We start from the raw sequence: 20,406 nt of genomic DNA on the forward strand, positions 1-20,406 counted from the left end.
TTGCATTTGTTTAAAGATGTTTATTTAAGTTCAACTATAACAAGTGTAAGTTTTGGTCAGAAGTATCAAGCAATGAATTTCACATATTATACAGAGAATGGTACATGCTGCAAAATTGTAAATACCATGTGACTGTAACAAGATAGGCTCACTCGAAAATTTTAAATTAGATTAAATAAGCTTGAAAAGATACTGGACTATATGCTAACATATGGAATATAAGGTTTCCAAATGCTAATTTAGCTAACTGTCTGGTCACCATACACACACATGCCACTACGTCTATTTGCAGAAGTCCTAAAAGCTACAGGATATTTATGAATAGAACACGGACGACACCTTGAGGTCATTCTAGGAAATGCACATGCTGTTCTTAGAGCCACACAGGACTTATGATTTAAAAAATAGAGCCTTTAAGCTAAGCTAATACTTCCACTATAAAATGTGTTTTTTCTTCAAAAAAATAAAAAGGCAAAGTTTTCAAGAGCATTTAGATTCACCTGAAAGCATCTTTTCTCTCTGTCTCTCTCTCTCTCTCTCTCACACACACACAACACACACACACACACACACATGCACAGACTACAAAGAAGTTACTCTACTGAACAGTAGATGAAATTTTAAAGTAAGCATAAGACTGTACAAAACATTTTCGCTTGACTGTCTTAAATATTTTTCTACAGTAGTTAACATAGAAGCTCCCACAAATATTGGTCCAGTGCGCTTCATTAATCCAGTTATCTATCCTGCTCTTAGAAAAATAGAAACAACAGCTAACGTGCGGTTTTGAGCTGTCCCGTCTGTGTCTCCTACGCGCTTTGAGTTGGAGCTGGGCTCGCTGGGCCATTGGCGGCGTGTTCTGGCCCCTCGTGGCCGCTCGTGGGTTTGGGCCCTTCGCCCTCTCCGCTGCCCCCGTCGGCCTGCTGGGCTCCGGGCGGACAGACGCAGTTAGCATCCTGTTTGGCTCTGTCCAATTCATGATCAAATTCAATCTTATCTTCTGAATTGTTTTTCTTCACTTGTCCATTCTGGGCTGGATAGGTGCTCACAATGATGTCATATAGGAACTGGTATTGCTCCTAGAAAAGGAGAGAAGCACAAAATTACATAAAGTTTTTATAACTATTTTTACATTAGATGAAAATCGGAAGAACTAATCATTTGCTTGTGGAAGTCCTGGCAAACAGAAAACTGCTCATATGTTTTCACAAAAAGAACCTTTTTACATGGCTTTGTCTCCCCACAGTTCCAGAGGACTGGTCGCAGGGGAGGCTGCAAAACTTACCTTCTCCCAGCACCAAACCATCCGCCCCCCAGGCCCTGGGGCGCCTCATTCCCGAGCCTCTGCCCCTTGACCCTTTATGGGCTTTTCCCCTTGGCTTAGGATCTGAGCGCGAGTCACCTGATCCCCAGAGGTTAAGGGAGGTGCCCTCCTTCGTGCTCTTCTTGTAATTCCTGTCATTTCCCTTAACATAGTGTTTCATGAATATCTGCCTTGCCCACACACAGTAAGTCTCTTAATGGCAAGAGCACACAGTGGGCACTTAGCAGTTTCAAAATCTACATATGCAAGTTCAGTGCCAGATACAGTTGAAAGCTGCATACTTAAGTGAGTAGTTAAGTTTACACTGTGACTAGTTACTAACTCCTGGGCTGTGGTTACTACCACTTCAGAGGATGCATGTTAGATTGATTACAAAGCTGCCATCCTTACTACCCCGTTTCCACACCTCTGCAACATGACATTGCCGGCCGTCTATTTCCCCACCCTTGCCTCTGAGCTGGCCTTGTGACTTGCTGGGAATAAAATGCAGAGGGAGACATGTTGTGCCAGTTCTTAGCCTGGGCTTCACGAGGCCTTGCTCTGCTGCCCTCACTCTCAGGATGCGGCTGCCTTTGTCTGCGTGTGCCTGGGCTAGCCTCCTGGATGAGCAGGCGTGTGATCCACTCACCCTGCTGCCGCAGCTAAATGCCAGCCAACCACCTGCCTGCTGGCAGGTAAGGACCCTTTGGTCCGTCCAAACCACCAAAGGCGGAGCTCACCAGACGCAGCAGGCACGTGTGGGAGCCTGGTCCAGCCCGATGTGACCAGCAGAACTAGTCAGCTAATCAAACAGGTTACTTAATAATCCGTAATATTATATGCACATATTAGTAGTCTATGAATTAATAAATATAATAAGTGTTACTTTCTTCAGTCACTCATTTTTGTGGTTGTTTGTTACACAGAAACACAGATTGATACAAGATTAAAGGTGGGGAAATTTAGGGCACTCGTGAATATTTAAAGGAATGTTCCTGATGAACCGCCCACCGAACTGCTGGCAAAGTCTGTTCAGGTCTCGTATTTGTATTGGTGATGATGCAATAGGAATTATCATGTCATAATGGTAGATAAGAAGGAATAGAAACGTGAATAGGACAGAAGGAAAAAGGAGAGAATCAAAGGAGAGAAGGAAAGGGAAGAAAAAATTGTTGAAGTAAAAATGCAAAACACATTAAAAGCAATAGTGAGATATACTTACAAATGTGGGAACCATCCCCGGCCTAGCTTTGCGTATAGATTTTACTACTTGGAAAACATCTATCACCTCTTCTGTTTCTGCACTTTCCAAGAGATTTAGCAAAGCACAGAACACTCCTGTTTGCTGAGACCCATCTCTGTAAATGAAAGAAAAGATAAAAAACCAAATTTACATTTTATGGAGAAAGTATTAGAATACAAATTGAAAGGCAGATACGGAATATAGTCTTCACTTCATGTTTATGTAATTATCTTATTCCCATCTTTTAAGAGAAAAACATTTCTGCTAAATGCATTTTTGGACTTTCAAACTTTAAATGTAAAGTTTGAATTTTAAACTTAAAATTTGGGACTATAATAATTGTCAAAGGAAATAATTGTTCAACAGTTTAAAAAGCATTTGTCTTAGGCTTTAAAAATATACTTTTCTCTGTTAGTTTACAGATTTCAGTGCATTTTTGTCTGTATCTGAAGTCGTTAAGACAAATATCAGGCCAACCTGATGGATGAGGGTGTGGAAATTTAGGGAAGATAAAGGTATGGCCAGAATACTGGACCTGATATTGGAAGTTACTAGACTACCTGCTTTTTCTTCTCTCTTCTGTGTTTCCAATGCTTTTTACAAATGTTTACACTGTGTGTAAATAGAAAAATGATGTCTAATGGAATTATTCACTAAAAAGAAGTCAAAAAAAAAGGTTTGCCATACCATGTGTGGTATGTGGTATAATAACAATAACATTGTTATTATAAAGATTCAATCAAAGAATATGTTTTTAATAGGGATTATGTATTACATAATTAAGGAACACATAGTAGGTATTCAACAATATCTTAAGAGACACATACAGTTTTAGAGCCTGAATTTCCTTTCTCTAGCTTTTTTTTCCCACTTAGGTCTCACCTTTGAAAGCACAAATAAATACTAAAAAGTAGTATAGCTCTAAGGACTTGATTCTAGTATTTGCAGTTCCAATAACAATAATAAGGCTTTCCCAAAAATTCTAAAAGCATTTCACTAGATTTACATTTCTCATTTTACTTTGCTATTTATCATTATTTCACTTATTTTAATGTTTTTTTTACTTTGGTATAATTAATATACAATCACATGGGCAACATTGTGGTTACTAGATTCCCTCCATCATCAAGTCTCCCCCACACACCCCATCACAGTCACTGTCCATCAGCGTAGTAAGATGCTATAGAGTCGCTACTTGTCTTCTCTGTGCTGTACAGCCTTCCCCGTGCCCCACCCCCCTACATTATGTCTGCTAATCGTAATGCCCCTTATTCCCCCTTATCCCTCCCTTCCCACCCACCCTTAACAGTCCCTTTCCCTTTGGTGACTGTTAGTCCATTCTTGGGTTCTGCGAGTCTGCTGCTGTTTTGTTCCTTCAGTTTTTGCTTTGTTCTTATGCTCCACATGTGAGTGAAATCATTTGGTACTTGTCTTTCTCCACCTGGCTTATTTCACTGAGCATAACACCCTCTAGCTCCATCCATGCTGTTGCAAATGGTAGGATTTGTTTTCTTCTTATGGCTGAATAATATTCCACTGTGTATATGTATACTTTAATGTTTTTATGTGAATATTTTATGTTATGCATCCTTATTTCAATATCTTTTATTTATATTAGATATGCAGTCATCTCATCACAGATGAAAGTTAAGGGTCTGCATAACAGAAATTAATAAAATCAAGTATTATTATACACATTAATAAAATCTGCCTCGAGTCAGTTTAGAAAGTCAAATGATGGATTTCAAATCCAAGTTGCTAAGCATTGAGGTTTCAGTTAATATATAACTCAAGAGAGATATGGAAGGCAATATGCTTATTGTTCAATCCATTAGATTCTTTTAATACCTAATAGGGTGGATCAATGCATATAAGCATAAATAAAATGTAATATTCATTCATCTGCTCATGCACCCTTCTACTCATTCATTAGTTCATTTAGGATATGTGACTTTCCAGGTTCAATGTCAGGGGTCAGGGAATCAAAGATGACCTAACACTGGTATTAAGGGTATAATATAATCCTTTCCATTAATTTCATAGTCATCAGGCTGTCAGAACATAACAGAGAGAATGACTGATCATCTCAGAGGCTCTCACAGTGGTCATGCATTTTATGCATCAGGATAGATAGAATTTCACAGGAAATGTGAACCAAGAAGCCAGGCATGATGATGACGTTCAGAGCAGATCTGATCAAACCCCACCCACCTGCAGTGGATGAGGAGAGACGCACTCTTGTGATGCTTATTCCTTTCGGTGGGGTTCTTCTTGGGAAGCTTTTGCTTGAGCGTCTGAATCATGGAGATTAATTCTTTGGGTTCTGCAGGAAGCTCTTCCCCACTCCAGTTATGATATTGGTACTGGTGCACAGTTCGAAGATCTTTCCTCTGAAACAGAAGTGAAGGGACCATCAATTCAACTGCAGTTCTGTCCCTTTAATGATTGGACAGTCATGTTTTCTTCACTGTTATTTTCATATATAAATCATTTAAAATTTTTATTCTGAAAACATTATATAGATTTAGTTGCTTGGATTTCACATCTATGACATCAAAGATACCTACTCCTGAAATTGTTTCTATACCTTGGAATGTCTCAGTTCAAATACCCGGAGGGTGTAGGCTGAAGATTTCCTGGCGTCCGTCATGTCCACCTCTATGTCTCCGAACGTCTGTTTCTCTTCTCCCCAGTACTGGGCACAAGCTTCCTGGATAAAAAAGAGCACAATTCAGTGACTTGTCCATCAGGATTCCCTTTGCTCTTCAAAGTATGAGAGCACTTCTCTGTCTCTGTCTCTCTGTCTCTCTCCTCTTTCCCTTTGTTTTACTAAATTGAAATTATTCATTGTGCCCTAAAATTGAAACCTGCCCATAAAAATCTAAAGTCTATTTTAAGTATGTTGGGCATTCATTCAACAAATACATGGCATTTCCTGGTGCAAATCAAGAGAACCTAGGAATAGCCATGGCCATGGCGGGACAGCCCTGTCACCCCTGCTGGAGGTCATTGGGACGCGTTCCTCCCTCTGTATTCATATCACCACCTTTTTGGAACATATGGATTGTGCTGAGGTCAGTGGTCACCCTGAAGTAACGTGGGTCTCACTGTTCCTTTCCTGTCCTTGAAGGAGGTGTCATCTTGTAGAACTTTGTATCTTGGTGACGTAACACCATGAGCAGCTCTATGTAAGGTGACTGAATATCCGAGTAAAGGGTCAGACTGAAGAGCCGTGAGTCACAGAGCCGTGTCCTCTCCCTGCGGATGGCTCTCCGCCGCCCACAGTCCCACAGTTGCTGGCGACACTGGGCACTGCTGCCTGAGTGCCCCTCCCCATTCCTAGCTTTCACAGCCTAGATGAGGGAAAAGAGAGCTAGCATTCCATGCTAGAAATATGAACAGATATTTATTTCTTAAAAAAGAAAACAAGAAAAAGTTTTTCATGTCCATGGGCAGGGGACCACAGAAAAGGAGAAAGAGAAGACATGTAATTGCATGCCTCTGAGGGTATTCATTAGATAAGCTTTAACATATGTCAGATAATGCATTAATGCATTAGGTGCTAAAACTAAGAAAGACCTATTGCCAGGCACATTTTGATAAGTTAAGGTATTAAGGAAAGAATCAAATCTATGTCACAGGCCTTAAACAGAGGATCATATTAGATCTTAGGCTCATCTCCACCTATAGAATTTTATAATAAATATTACATGGACATAAAGAAGGCAGGATTTAGATGAACCTCGCATGAGGAGTTTTGTCTTGCTAGACAAGTAGGTTCAGAATGTGAGAGAGCTCAGTCAGACACGTGGAATGTCAGCGAATTAAGACTCAGTGATGGAAATGCAAACGGCATGTTAGGATTCAGTCAGAAAAGTTATGTGTACGGCAATGAAAGTATGAAAAACATAAAAATGTACAGAAAATGGAAAGATACGCAAGGGCCCGTTTTTGAGTGTCTCGAGTATCAGCCTGAGGAGTTGGGATTTTATCTTGAAGAAAATAGGAACATGTGGCTGTCTGTTGTTTTTAGCGAAGGGTGTCACCAGGATCGCTGTGCCTGAGGTGCTCTGTGAGCGGTGGGTGGGGCTGGGGAGGGGCAGACACGGGAGGCTGTCGGAACCCAGACACCAGGTGTGGGGGGCCAACATGTGGAAGGAAGATGTAAGAACGCATGTGACGGGGAACCAGAAAGACTTGGGTATAGGATCAAGTCAGTAATCCAAGAATGCAGAACAGTATTTTATGACAGAAAGACTTTTTTTAAAAAGAGTCTTGCAAATGCAAACCTGGTCTCCATTCTGTAGCTCTGTCAGCATGACAATGACTTCGACTTTCCTTTGGAATACCAACTGCCAGAAGTCACCGATGGTCCCCTTCAGTGGCCCCTGAGCAGCAATCATCAATTGGGGTTTCCAGTAACTCTTGAAAGAAAAAAATAGGTGGGATTCTGTTACTCCTGTAACTTCCTTTGGAAATTCAGTCACTTAATTTGCTATCAATGCTGTTACATAAAAACATGAAGATTCTTAGGTCCAAGAAACAATGTGATCTCTATGTACTTATTTACTTAATGATAATACTTAGCTACTCATGTGAAGTCTACTTTAGAACATACTATCTTACAATGCCAACAATTTTCCCTTCCAAAATTATTTTCTTTCCCTCCAGAAAGGTTAATGTGATTGTAAAAAGAAATTTCATAAGCATTTCTAATTTTGTTTATCACATCTCTACTTGATATCTATAAAGTCTTACAATAGCTCATAATTAAACTAATATTCTATGCATAAGTGCCTTGGGAGAATTTGGAAAAGAAGTACATCCAATAGTGTATTTGTAAAATGTGTTTACAAATACTTGTATTTCTCAAATGTTATTTTTCATTTTGAACAATTATATTGAAGATTGACACTTTCATGGCATCCATGTAGAGTTATCATCAAGCTCATTCTTTTATAAAATCGCATAATGAATGACAATAATGGAGCTACGTTTTCAAAAGGTTAGGTCCTGGGCTTGGAAACTCGAGTACCTACCATTATGAAAGACGCGTTGATGTATCTGCTTGTCTCCTCGGAGTCACTGTCTTCGTCGGAAGATTCGTCGGAAGCCTGCTCACTCTCTTTGCTCACTTCCAGCTCGTGTTTGAGCGGCACTCTGTTAAAGTCATCTGTGCAAAACAAAGGAGCAGTAAGTCTTTCCTTAAAAAAGTCAAATCTGCTTTGATTGTCATGTGGAAATTAGAAAGTAATTTAGAAGTGACAGCGTTATGTAAACGTATTGATCGACATGACATGAAACTCAGTTTTTATTGATGAACAAATTATAAAAAACAAGTACAAGAATAAGAACTTCTCAAAAGGATTTCAGGAAAAAAATGAGACTTAACTCTATGTTAAACAACAAATAGTATCATAACATTCCGTATGATTATTCAGTCTTTGACACACGGTGGATCATCATTCTGCTTTATAGAAATTAAAAGAAATATTTATGTAAGTCAAAAAAAACAAACTTTGGTAAAAACCTCTTTTCTCAATTATATCCATTAATATGAAATTAGCCATCTTAATTAAATTGGTATCATAGATGACATTTAATCAAGAAAATTAATCTCTAATTTCTCACTGTTCCTCAATTTCTTTAACTTATCATATCCTGATAAACTGGTCTCACTAGCTACCTCACCATCAATTCCATGTTTTAAACTATGTCCGTAAGGGCTTCCTCAGCAATTTCCTGGGCACTGATCCGATTTATCTGGTTATCTAATTTGTTCGCTTGGCTCATACTTTCTCCATGCTACTTTTAGTATAAAACTGAATCAAATACATTTGGACCAGATGTGGCCCTATCGATATTCTTCAGTAGCAGAATTCACGTATGGAAAACTGCGTATTCTGGTCTATTAAGTTTGATGATTCAGAGTATGGAGTACTGTTCCCCTACTTTCTGTCCCCCACATATAGGGAACAGATGAAGAGAAAACAAGTAGGTGACAGAAGGCAGTAATTGCTGCCACTTGGTAGCTGCCCTGGAGTAAACAACTGGAATAAACTAAAGATGAGAAAGAACTGGAGATGAGGACTTGACCTTTTTCCCCCAGCTTCAGAGGTTACGTCTTTGTGACACCCATTTCTGAAATAACTGGTAGAAAGAAAACACTAAATACGGTCTGTCCTCCGAAGTCCATTATGAATGATTGGGATCCAAAGTATTACTTGCTGTATCTAAAATTTAAATAGCCTACTAAGCATTCTCTGCTGTAGTCAGCCCAGTGTTGGCTGAAAACGTGCTTCAAGATCATTTGTGTGTATATGTCTTACATTTAAAACACTCTAACAGAGATCTTAACTTTGATATGAAAACTAAGCTACATACATGGAATGATGTGAGAATTCCTGTTTTTCCTTCTATTTTCCTCTTGATTCCCAATGTGCTGTGTCCTCCAGCTCCTATAGGAGGGAAGTCTCTGAGGGGGAAACAGAAAACAGAAAACTCCTTTAAAAGTGGAAGCAGTGCTGACTTTATTTTTGTGGCAGAAGTTGCTCCCTGAAGAAAGGCATTTCATCAAATGTGAAATTTGCATACATTCCTTAAAGGTCGCGGTTTTTAAGTTTGCCTCTGAATGTTTCCTTTAATTGCTCTGGTCTTTAAACACACGGTGAGTGTGAACTAGATGCACCCAAGTGTGTAACAGCACGCGGTTTGCTCTTGTGGAAGGTGAAAGCACCACACAGATGCTGACCCTCGTCCATATTGGATAATATGGTGAATTATTTCGAAAGATCGGAAATACACTCTCCAGGCACAGCCCGCACAGAGCACGCGGCTCAGGCCCCAAGAGAGGCTCCGTCCCTTGTAATGCCGCCCAGGCTGCCCCCCTGCCCCCCGCAGCCCACCACCAGCAGGGCCGGCTGGTCCCCCCGGGGAAGCTGCTGAATCCTGTGACTTTCACTCATTCTGTGGAGTCCAGTCCACTTTCATTTCTCCCTTGAAAACAGCCACCGTTCCTTAACTGGCGTCGTCCTCTTCCTTCTCACCTGCTCTGATCCTCCCGGAACAGACCAGAGCCCGCCCCCCCCGGACTCCTGAGCGGCTTCTCATCATCCTCAGGACACATCTGAGTCCCTCACAAGATCCCCGGGGTCGCCCGCACTGTCTGCCCAGCCTCAGGTCCTGCTGGGCCGCCGGTGCCCGGCCAACCCACTCCCCCCGCCCTGGAGGGGGCTGAGCCCCTCGCGCTTGGCGCGTGCCCGCCCATCTTCTCTGCCAGGGCCCCTCTTCTCCCCTTCCCGTCACTCCGCTGACCTCCTCATGCCCTTTGGGGGTCAGTTTGAGCGGCAGCTTCTCCTGGGAGGTCTCCCTGCCTGCAGGCCTCTCCTCCCAGGGGTCCTTAAAGAAATATTTGTCCCGTGGGTGAATATTCCAAACTGACAGAGCTCATCACGTACGACCCAGGATGTTACACGGGTGTGTGTGTGTGTGTGTGTGTGTGTGTGTGTGTGTGTGTGTGTGGACACAGTGCCCTCTTTCAAACCCCGTTTATTACTGTGTAACTGAATGAACACAGCCCTCACCCCCTGCCAGGCCACGGGCACCCCCGGTGAGCTGCCTGGAGGCAGGCGCCTTGGGACACATCGCGGCACCTTCTGCCCTTGTCAGGAGGGTCACCAGCGGGCCCTGCCCAGGCCTGTGGGTGGAACTAACGGCTCACTTCCCTCTAGGACGCAGAGGGGTGTCCACACTGCCATCCCTGCCTGTTTGAGCAGTCGCTCCGCGCCCGGGCCTCCCAGGGTGCCATGTCCTGAGTCTCACAGCCCAAGCACAGCCCGTCCCACCCATCTCACCCATCAGCACCTCCCTCCCTGCCCCGGCCTGTCACCAGGAAATCTCATCCACCTTAATCCTCTGCTCCTTTTATATTTGGAGGTGGGAGGGGGACACCAAGGGAAGCCTGGGGGTCCCTTGGCACCACCAAGAACGTAATGACTCCGTCAGAGGCCGATCTCCCTCCTCGCTCCCTGTTCACCTCACCTGAAGAAAAGACGTGCATTCTCTTTGCCCCCAAACCATTTCTACTCATTTCTTCGTTACAAAACCGAACTCCTCTGATTTCCCTGCTTCCCCTCTGACCTTCAGGTAGAGGCGCCCGGTGATGATTTCTGACTGCTCCCCGCATTCAGGTGTGTTCCCCTCCAGGCCCGTCGGCATCTCTGCTTATCCAGCAGCGACCAGACGACTGCAGCACGGCAGCCCTCGGGTACTCCTTCCTGCGACCTTTCTCCCCCTCCCTAGCCACCTGCCTCTGCCCCTTTGTAGGTTTATGGCAAACATTGTGTCACTTTAAGAATTGTGAATGCAACCATCCCTGTTATTGAAAATCACCGTTATTCCTCCTGGCCATTCACTCTTGTATCTTCAATCTACAACCTAAAATCCTATCAAAACTATCATCAAACTGTCCTTATCAAGTTCTCTGTGTGCCTCCTGTCCTCTGACTGGTCTGCTCTCTAGGGCCCACCATTCTTTCACTCGTTTGCAAACACCCTCAACTCAACTCATTTACGTCTTGACTTTCAGATAGTCATTTTTTTAAAATTTGGGTGGGTTTAACCCAACCATCTGCTTATCCAGCCCCTTCCAGTGTTGGTGCAGAAGGCAAAAAAACAAACAAACAAGTGACTGACTCTCTGTAACTTCATGTCCATACATTCCAAACGGTCCAGCACTAATGCCTGGGGATCCCACATCCTCTGTGCAGGGAGCCTGCTCTCCTACTTTGACGTGACGATTTCACGCTTTTTCTCCTGGAAGCATAAGCTCATCTTTGCTCTCCTCACTCCTGTCCCCCTAAACTCCCAACAATGATCTTATTTCATGTTTTCCCGAGAAAGACAAGAAATGCTTCACTTTCCATCCCCAAATTTATCAGCCAATGTCTACTCTCACCTTCTGTCTATCTCAGTGCTTCAGCGGAAAACCTCTAGTGTTTCTATCAATATTACGGTCACTATCTGTGCTCTGGATGACATTTTATCCCCCTGTCTTCTTGAAAATCACTTTGACTTTTGAGCCTAGAATTGTACTCAGGACAAAGACTCAATCATATTTGTTCAGTAAAGAATTCACTTTCTTTTAGGGACTTTACATATCAATGTTTAAATCCAATGTGTTCCCACACAGCATGTGTGTATATACAGTTTAGCTGGCCGAGCACATTGAACGTGGTTGATTTATCAGCTAAAAGAGCAATAAACACCCCTTATCAAGCCCGCATGGATGGCCTACTCTTTCTGGAGTCCAGACCTTCCGAAAGATTGTGTTACCTGGTGATTATTTCCTGCCCACTCCCACCTCCACCCCACTTTGATTCAAAACAAATGGTTCTGCATCTGATTAAAAGCACGTTTCTGGTTTTCTTGTGAAACTATCTGAATTGACCACTTCAGTAGTTTATGAAAGTTTCAGTAAACTGGAAATCACAGGTGAAAGAGAAAACTTATAAAACATGTTTTAGACATTTGGGCAATGTGGAGATGGCTATGCCAATTCTCTGAAATCGCAGGGAATGGCATCCTAAGATAGCATCAGGGCAGTTGCCTAATAAGTCGGTGGGGGCACATGCATGTATCCTTTTGTTCCTGTCCACCAGCTCCCACCGGTTCAGCTTCCGAAGCAGCCATAAACTCCTCTAATTATTTCCCTTACAAACCAAAAGCAGATGTAGTTTTTAAAGGTGAAATGTGACTTGGCATTTGGCGGACCAATTTTGTGGCTATATACTATTCTTTGACACTTTATTTTATACCAGCTTAATGAGTGACTGGGAGGAGTGCCAGCTGTAGCATTAAATCGCCAGGTTTAAACAAGTCTCCCACATGATGGTTGTGCACTTGCGGGCATTTCCCAAGAATGTCCGTGCCCGCCCTGGCTTCTTCCGCTGTGCCCGCCTGGCCACCAGGTCGAGTCTGCAGCACAGCCCTGGGAAAGAGCAGCTCTCAACCAAAGCTACCTGTGATTATGATTGATTACCTGGAATTCAGCCTCTAGTGGAGACGGCTCACTGGGTGGATCTCTTTTCTTTATGTTATGTAGATATGGATGTAATTCAGACAAGTTCACTTCTGTTTCCCCAAACTGGTTGTATTCCACCAAGGCCTGATGAATCAGGATGTACTGTGCCTACAGGTCCAAAGAGAAATATGGATAATTAACTGAAAACTTACAGTCCCATAAATCGCATGTAAAGGAATCACGTATTCCCATGATTTTGCTCATATTGGAACAATGAATGGAAAAGAAAACTTTAATATTCTGGAAGCTGGCTGTCACAGTTCTTTGGAATATGAACCAATTCCATCTCAGATTGTTTTTTCAGAAAAAAATAGCTTGCTAAATACATTAGGCATCTATTATGTAGTGCATAGTTTTTATTTTTTTCCTAAAATTAAAAAAAAAATTTGTTACTTTAGTGACTTAATCAGTTGAATCAGTTGTCAAATTACTAATCTATAAAATCATAATAAATTCCTCACTATGTCTGATAGGAAATAAAGCAAGTTGATATTCCATAGAACACATTCTTTAAAAGAGTTTTCTAGAACTTTTCAAAATGAGAAAGTTATTTTTAAAAAGCTCAATATGCCAAATTGAGATTTAACAACTAACCTTTATCATATTTGAATCAACTTTTTTTTAATGATGGATTTCTGACAGAGTTCAAGCCTCTTTCACCACTACCTCTATCCCCTGAGTTATTTTTTCACAGGAAATAACCTTTTATTTTTTCACAGGAAATAACTTTTTATTTTCTGGTTGACATTCTGTTTTTATACTTCTGCACTATGTATCTATAAACATTGTACATTTTGGTGTGCTTTCTTAAAAACTACGTAAATTGTGGCCTGTGTGTTCCATTGGGTGGCTTTACTCACTCGCGGTTTTCTCCGAACATCTAACCACAGAGGCAGGTTTAGACCCCGCGCGTTCCTGCAGCTGCAGCGGAGCGTGTGCCCTACGGAGTTCCCATGCCCGCATTTGGTCTTCCCATTCTCCTATTGCTATCTTAAACACGTAATATATTAAACATATAACTGGGTGTTTCCATTTTTTTTTGCTGTTCTAACGCTGCTGAATGCAGTGAACATTCTTGCACGTTTCTGGTTGTGCCCATTTGCAAGGGCTTCTCTTGAGGATATACATATGCGGGGAGTCGTTAAGTCAGGTGAACTGACTACACACGTGTGCCGGAGACTTATCTAGAGGCTTTACTTGGACTAAATCCTTTCTGCCATAACTCTGTGGGGTGAATAAACCACCCCTCCCCCGGGAAAGGGCTGCATGACAAAGCAGAAGTGAGAAGCGGCTGGAGATGAGGACGCACCTCCACCTGAACCATCAGGCATCTTTGTCTCCGGAGCTTGACCACGTAGCCGTAGACGTCCACTTTGTTCTCCGCCTCCAGGCCTTCGAGCATGGCGTCGATCCCAATGTAGGTGCCTGTGCGTCCGACACCAGCACTACAAACAGAGTGGAGGCAGGTCATGGGAGGCAGATGAGCGCAAAGGCCAACAGAGGCGAGGCAGAGGAAGGCCTCTGAGTGCCTCCCCGCAGGCCGTTAGCCGCAGTAGCAATTGCCGAAGGGGAGGCTGCCGCTCCGAGCCCGCGCTGGGGGGGCCCGGGTACCTGCAGTGCACCACGACGGGGCCGCTGAAGAAGTTGCTGAAAGCGTTCACTCGCCTCCGCAGCTTGAGGAGCAGGTGCGGGTCCTCGGGCACCCCGTGGTCCGGCCAGCTGGTGAACTGGACGTGAGTCACCTCCCTTCCGGTGGCCTTTTCTCTTTTCTAGTTAAGAGAGCATATTTTCACGGAGGTCATTTCTTTTCTCGCACTGACGCCCCTCGCTGGGAGGAGGACAGGCACAAGCCCTCCCCGAGAGGACGTCTTCCTTTCTGGCGGATGACCAGTCACTGGGACGTCGTGCAGGGCTGCAAGCTGGCCAGGAGGCCATGGCTGGCCAGGAGGTGAGTGAGGTATGCAGCGGCGGGCCACTGCAGGAAGGCCCATGCCACCAGGACAAGAACAAACGAAGCCAAACCAAACACACACACAGAAATGCGAGGCGGTGGGTGGGGGTGACAAGACGTGAGGGCCATTCTCACAGCTGCTGGAAATACTTCTGCGTGGCAGGCCTGCACACAGGACTATTTGTCTTGTGAAGAAAGTCTGATTTGTTATGTGGTTGACGCTGTATTTGTTACACCCTCTCATGTGAGAAATGTCAGCTCAGACTGGAGACAGAGAGCTGAGAAAGGTCGGCGCTGGACTACAGCGCACATCTGTCCCAGTTTCAAGGCAAGTACGACAAGATGCGAATTCACAATTATCGGACCAAGTGCGAAGAATGATCATCTGCATTTAGATAACAGAGGAAACCACATGACTTGTTTGGTCGTGGCTTTCTGATGGAATATAACTGAATTCATCAAGCAGAATAATGGGAGGCTGATCAACATAACCAGACGGGCACTGACATCTGCGTTTCCCCCATTCCTACGGGCTGGGGGGCTTTGTGTCTTTGTCCGTCATGTTAGCCATGACCCTTGTTGGGACCCTTCTGCAGCCCTCCATGAGCACACAGTTAATGTGTTGTGGGAGTCTTAGAAAGCCTTGGGAGAAATACACAGTGTTTCTTCCCTACATTTTTGTATTAAGGTATGTTTCACATGCCATAAAATTCATTCATTTAAAGTATAAATTTTTATTATATTCACAGACTTGTTAAATAGTCACCACTCTCAAATTATAGGACATTGTCATTACCTGGAAAAGAAAGCCCCACTGATAAGCAGTCATCCCCAACCCTGTCCCACCCTCCTCAGTCCCAAGCAATCAATATTTGACCTTCTGTCTTTATACATTTACCTATTCTGGACTTTTCCTATGAATGGAATCCTGTTACATGTGTGAAGACCTCCATTTCAGCTATTACTTAAGGCCACACTGATAGTTTCCTTTCCTGAATTAAATTTATTTTATTTCTACTACATTATTAGGACTTTGTACTTCTCATTGCAGTCTCTAGCTGTGCCACTGGTATAAATATTATTTCCATAATGGCAATAAACCCATTGAAAATACAGACCATTGTATCACTCATTTAATAATTTAATCATTTATTCAATACAGTTAATAGGCTTTTTATACTTCAAGGGTCACAGCATGATAAATACTTTTGGTGTGATGTGGACAAATACTATTTTCACTATTGACTTAACTTGACTCTGTTGGCTGGGTTATTATTCTAACCCACCTGTTCCTCCTGTTATCATTTAAAAAATCCTTCCCAGTTGTATTTTCTCACATTTAAAATTCCATAATTGTATTTTTAGAGCAAAAGTATGAAAATAAAAATTGTGTAATAAAACAAACTCACGTTTGTGATGTTCAGCTTCTGAATGATATAATCTGGACATCTTTTGTACTCAGTGACCTTCACAATAATGTCTCCAAAAGCCCGGGTGCCCTGCTCCACTGATGGCCAGTACTCCGCACACTTGTTCTGTATTTTAAAAAACCATTAAAGGTTCCATTTTTCATTTAAATAAACGTGTTTATTACACATTCTCTTAAAAAAATGAAAAGTTATTCATCTGAAATCCTCAAAACATTTGTGTATTCTCCTTTACACACATATACACCTTAAGTTGTGATATTTGAAATATATTCTATTTCCCACTGTGTCCAGAAGAATTCCCTTCATACTGCCTAGCAGATTGTCCCCAGCTTAGCTGCATTGTCAAAAGAGGATATGCTTCAGGGTGAGCAGAAATCGTGTGGTTGCACGTGGTTAATTTCAGGCTCGAGGATGGGGAGGATTTCACACTTCCTGAAGTCACATTACATGAATTACCATCTATCTGCCCAATGTCAGTTTTGCTTCAATTATTCACAAGTGCTTGTGAAATCCGAACATATGAATGTTCTGAAATTGTAACAATATTGCAAAGATATAGGAATCAAATACAAGTCCAGCAATTAAGTAGAAACAATTACATTTTATTCATATATACATATATCAATATATGTACAAATTTTATTTTTCTATGTGTATGAAAAAAATTTAAATCAAACGTTACTGAACAACTGTCTTTTTTTGTCATCAAGCACATGTGTGGCTTTTCAAAGTGCAACTCAGCACTCTCTTTTCTTAACCGCAAGCTCTACCCTATGAATCCCTGACCTTCACCCTGTAAATCTTTGGGTCCTTACCCTGTTTCCTTCTTCACATCGAGTGACCATGACAATAACTGTGGCTTTCTGTTCCCAGATCATCCTCCAAAAATCATCAACAGTTTCGTCCCTGGGACCTAGGCAGTAAATAAACACAAACTGGTAAGAAACATCTTCTTAAAAGTGCTATGAAACAATGTTTCAAAAAGAATATTGGACTATCACATAAATTACCTTGTGCAGCAATGTATTTCCTGGGTTCTTTGAAACCCTGTTCAAAACACACACAAAGGCATGTCATTCACAGAACACTCGACTGGTTTACACACAAAATTGTGAGCTAGAGGAAGTTGCTTTAGATCCACCATTTCTTGGTTGCAGATGTCCTTGGTTATTTTCAAGTTACAAGGGGATTTTATTCACTCTTTCTTAATCAGGCATTTAACTGTGAGAACCACGTTAGCTACCGTTTACAAACAATATTCAGGACTTCCATTGTCTTTGCTGTGTATCCAAAACGATTTGAAAAACTGGACTTCATTTTCACCTGGGATGGTGCAGCAATTTACAAGAGTAAGCCAGGCATTCCTATATTTTAAATCCTGTCAACCCTTACAGCACCAAATGCCACAATTTAAAGTCCTTATCAGCTATAAAGCTCCTTTCTGGATTTTCACGCAATGTCTTTGGGTGAATCCTCCGAAGATTACCCCCCACACTTTATCTTTTAACTAGTGATAAACCACTGATTCCCTAGACAACTTCCCTGCCATTCTAGATAAGAGAAACAACTCATTTCATGACCTACGAAATGTCTGTTAACCCCACTCCTGTTACCAAGGTAAATGGGGCAGAGGCAGATAAGATATTATGCTAATTTCTCCAAATTATCTCATATTCCTTAAATTCACCTCAGCATTCAGAGAAGCCTTTCAGAGAGAGAACCTTTGCCATTAGCTGAAATTCAGTTCCTTGTGCTACAAGAATTCATGATAAATTCCAGTAACTTCTTAAAACTTTTATTTCATTACTAGTACTATTCATGCATTCATTTATTCAACAAGTATCTATCAAGTAGCTTCAGTATGTCAAGTATATACCTAAAAGCTGAGACACAGCTTCCTAGGAGCTTCCAGCCTTGCTGGAGAAATGTGTAACTCCGTACCATGATCACCGTGTATACTTGGACAAAAAATGTGAGTTACATTCTTCCCCAGAGGTTACCTAAAAACCTTAAAAATATGTTCTCAAATACTTCACTTTGAAGAACAAATTATTATTTGAAAAAAACACTATATACTTAAAGTTGATCAGTGCTAATTGAGAGGATCTACAGAATCAGTTAAAATAGAGAATTATGACAAAGTATTACTAATTTTTTTGGACAATGACTATGCTCTCACATTTGTAAGTACTGCCTGTCATGGTTAACAAGGCTTTTGAGGATCACAGGAAATAAAGAACAGAATAAGAAATTGAATTGTGAGTGTCACAAACACACATTAGGAGAAGACATATTTGCTGCTAGTAAAAATAATTTTTTCATTTCTTTCTTATAGATAAGAAGACACAAACTGTGTGTAGTGCATTGAGTAGTGTTCCCCCAGAACTCACGTCCACTCGGAATCTCAGAATGACCTTATTTGGAAAAGGGGTCTTTGTGGAAGATGAGGCCACACTGGAGAGGTACAGGTCCTAAATCCAGTGATTGGTGACCTTATAAGAGGAAGGAGACAGTGACGTAGAGATTGAGAGGGAGGTCCTGCAATGACAGGGGCACAGACAAGAACCATCCAGCTATAAGCCAGGAAAAGCCAGGGGCCGCCAGGAGCCGCCAGGGACTAGGAAGAGGCGAGGGGGGTACCCCTGACCCTCCAGGGGGAGCCTGGCTACGCCGACATCTTGATCTCACCCTTCTGGCCTCGAGAACTGTGAGAGAACGAATTTCTATTCTTTCACATCATTCAGTTTGTGGTGCTTAGATATGTCATCCCTAGGAAATTATTATGCTGTCTAAATAAATAGTTATAATTTGACCATTTCAACTACTCCACTGAAACTTTATATATTCATGTAGATCAAAACAAATGAAACCTCCAATTCAGCTGTTTTTTTCTTTAAGAAAATGTTGAGAATTACCTTATAAACCAGCTAATACACACTTTGTCAACTACTTGATTGTCAAAAAATTTTTTGATACCTGCTCTTTCCACAGTCTGTGTGGAAATAAGGACTCTCATACTTTGTGCAGGAATGTAAACGGTCAGCCCCAGTGGAAGACCATTTGGAAATGTCTTAAAATTACAAATGCATATTATCTTTGACCTGGCAATTCTTCTTTTGGGAATTTATCTCTAGGTATACTGTTACCCACTGTGAAGTAATGTGAATCAAGATTATTCATTAAGTCATTGTTTGTGATAGATAAGAAGACACAGTTAATGCCCATTAATATAGAAACTGAATCACAATGCAGCTATGCTATGAATTACTCTTAAAAATATGAAAGAAATATAGAGAAATGCTTTATGTCCAGGGTCAGCAAACCACAGCCTGTGAGCCAAATTCAGCCTGATTTTGTAGAGTTTTTTGATTACAGTCCTTAGAAGTGAAGGCACTTAACTTCAGAGACAAGTAGCTGTGTCCTCGGACGGCATGTCCTACAAACCCGAAATATTTGTTACGTGGTCCCTTACAGGAAAAGTTTGCTTGTCCCTGTTCTTTATAGGGACACTGTGTATATCCAGCATATATGTTTTAGGTAAAAAGGCGTGGCACAGCCCAGTGTGAACGTTATGTTAACGTTTTTGGATAAAGGGGGCATAACCAATGTGGGTGTTTCTTTGCTTAAAAGAAACTCTGGCTAGATAAACAAGAAACCGTGTACAGGCCACCTGTCCAGTTGGTGGGACCCTGGGCAAGGAGTGGGTTGGGCGGGAGGAAGATTTTTTCAGTCTCTTTATGTTTTTATACTTTTTTAAATTTTTTAAATTTGTGTGATGCATTACTTATTTAATCCTATGATAAATTATATTTTAAAATATTGTGGGCAAATTAACTATGCATGATATTTGGTTTTGGTAAATCCAACGAACCGGTGATTTGGGTCGATGAGCAGCATTCCTGCTGAAATGCAATGTTATGTCGTTAAGTGCAAGAGCCTGGAGTCAGGCAGACTTGGGTTAAATCCCACCTCAGACCTTTACTAAATGAACAAGGGCAAGGTAACTAGTTAACGAAGCCCCCCAGTCCTCACCACTCCAGTAAGTACAGTGCCCGTGGCCAGGGCAAACATGGGGTGCTTATGAGAAATGCACACACAGATTACTTAACCTAATGTCCAGCACATAATAGGCACCAGAGTATTTCAATTCTTAGTATCATTTTGTTTGTAAAGAAAAATCTTATATTGTAACTTGGTAATGATAGCAAATAACAAATAATTATTCTTGCAAATATCAGTGATTTTCTTGCTAATATCAATGACATGAGCTTACTTCATACTGTTTCTAGTAATATTTCTAAATTTTTTTTTGCCATGACAAAGAAAGAACTGAATGGAATGCTCAGATACAAGAGAAATGAAAACGATCAGTGACCAAGCAATGAAGACGTAAAACGTC

The 20,406-nt window shown here is 41.7% G+C and overlaps 1 protein-coding gene across 5 annotated transcripts in view; it reads right to left on the reverse strand.

Annotated features, from left to right (window-relative positions):
- The window catches only part of PTPRC (protein tyrosine phosphatase receptor type C), a 104,562-nt gene continuing 84,156 nt past the window's right edge, over positions 1-20,406 (reverse strand). For all 5 annotated transcript variants that reach the window (XM_073217197.1, XM_073217200.1, XM_073217199.1 and 2 more), the window contains 13 exons: positions 17,018-17,054; positions 16,823-16,920; positions 15,987-16,112; positions 14,238-14,395; positions 13,936-14,071; positions 12,585-12,734; positions 8,931-9,021; positions 7,586-7,719; positions 6,836-6,970; positions 5,134-5,256; positions 4,758-4,936; positions 2,526-2,661; positions 1-1,079 (listed from right to left, as the gene is read on the reverse strand). In XM_073217197.1, the coding sequence (XP_073073298.1) occupies positions 810-1,079; positions 2,526-2,661; positions 4,758-4,936; positions 5,134-5,256; positions 6,836-6,970; positions 7,586-7,719; positions 8,931-9,021; positions 12,585-12,734; positions 13,936-14,071; positions 14,238-14,395; positions 15,987-16,112; positions 16,823-16,920; positions 17,018-17,054 (1,773 nt within the window). In that variant the 3' untranslated portion in view covers positions 1-809. The remainder of the gene's footprint in view (positions 1,080-2,525; positions 2,662-4,757; positions 4,937-5,133; positions 5,257-6,835; positions 6,971-7,585; positions 7,720-8,930; positions 9,022-12,584; positions 12,735-13,935; positions 14,072-14,237; positions 14,396-15,986; positions 16,113-16,822; positions 16,921-17,017; positions 17,055-20,406) is intronic.

This window comes from Manis javanica, chromosome 11, assembly GCF_040802235.1.
Source record: "Manis javanica isolate MJ-LG chromosome 11, MJ_LKY, whole genome shotgun sequence".
In the NCBI taxonomy this organism is placed as follows: Eukaryota; Metazoa; Chordata; class Mammalia; order Pholidota; family Manidae; genus Manis; species Manis javanica.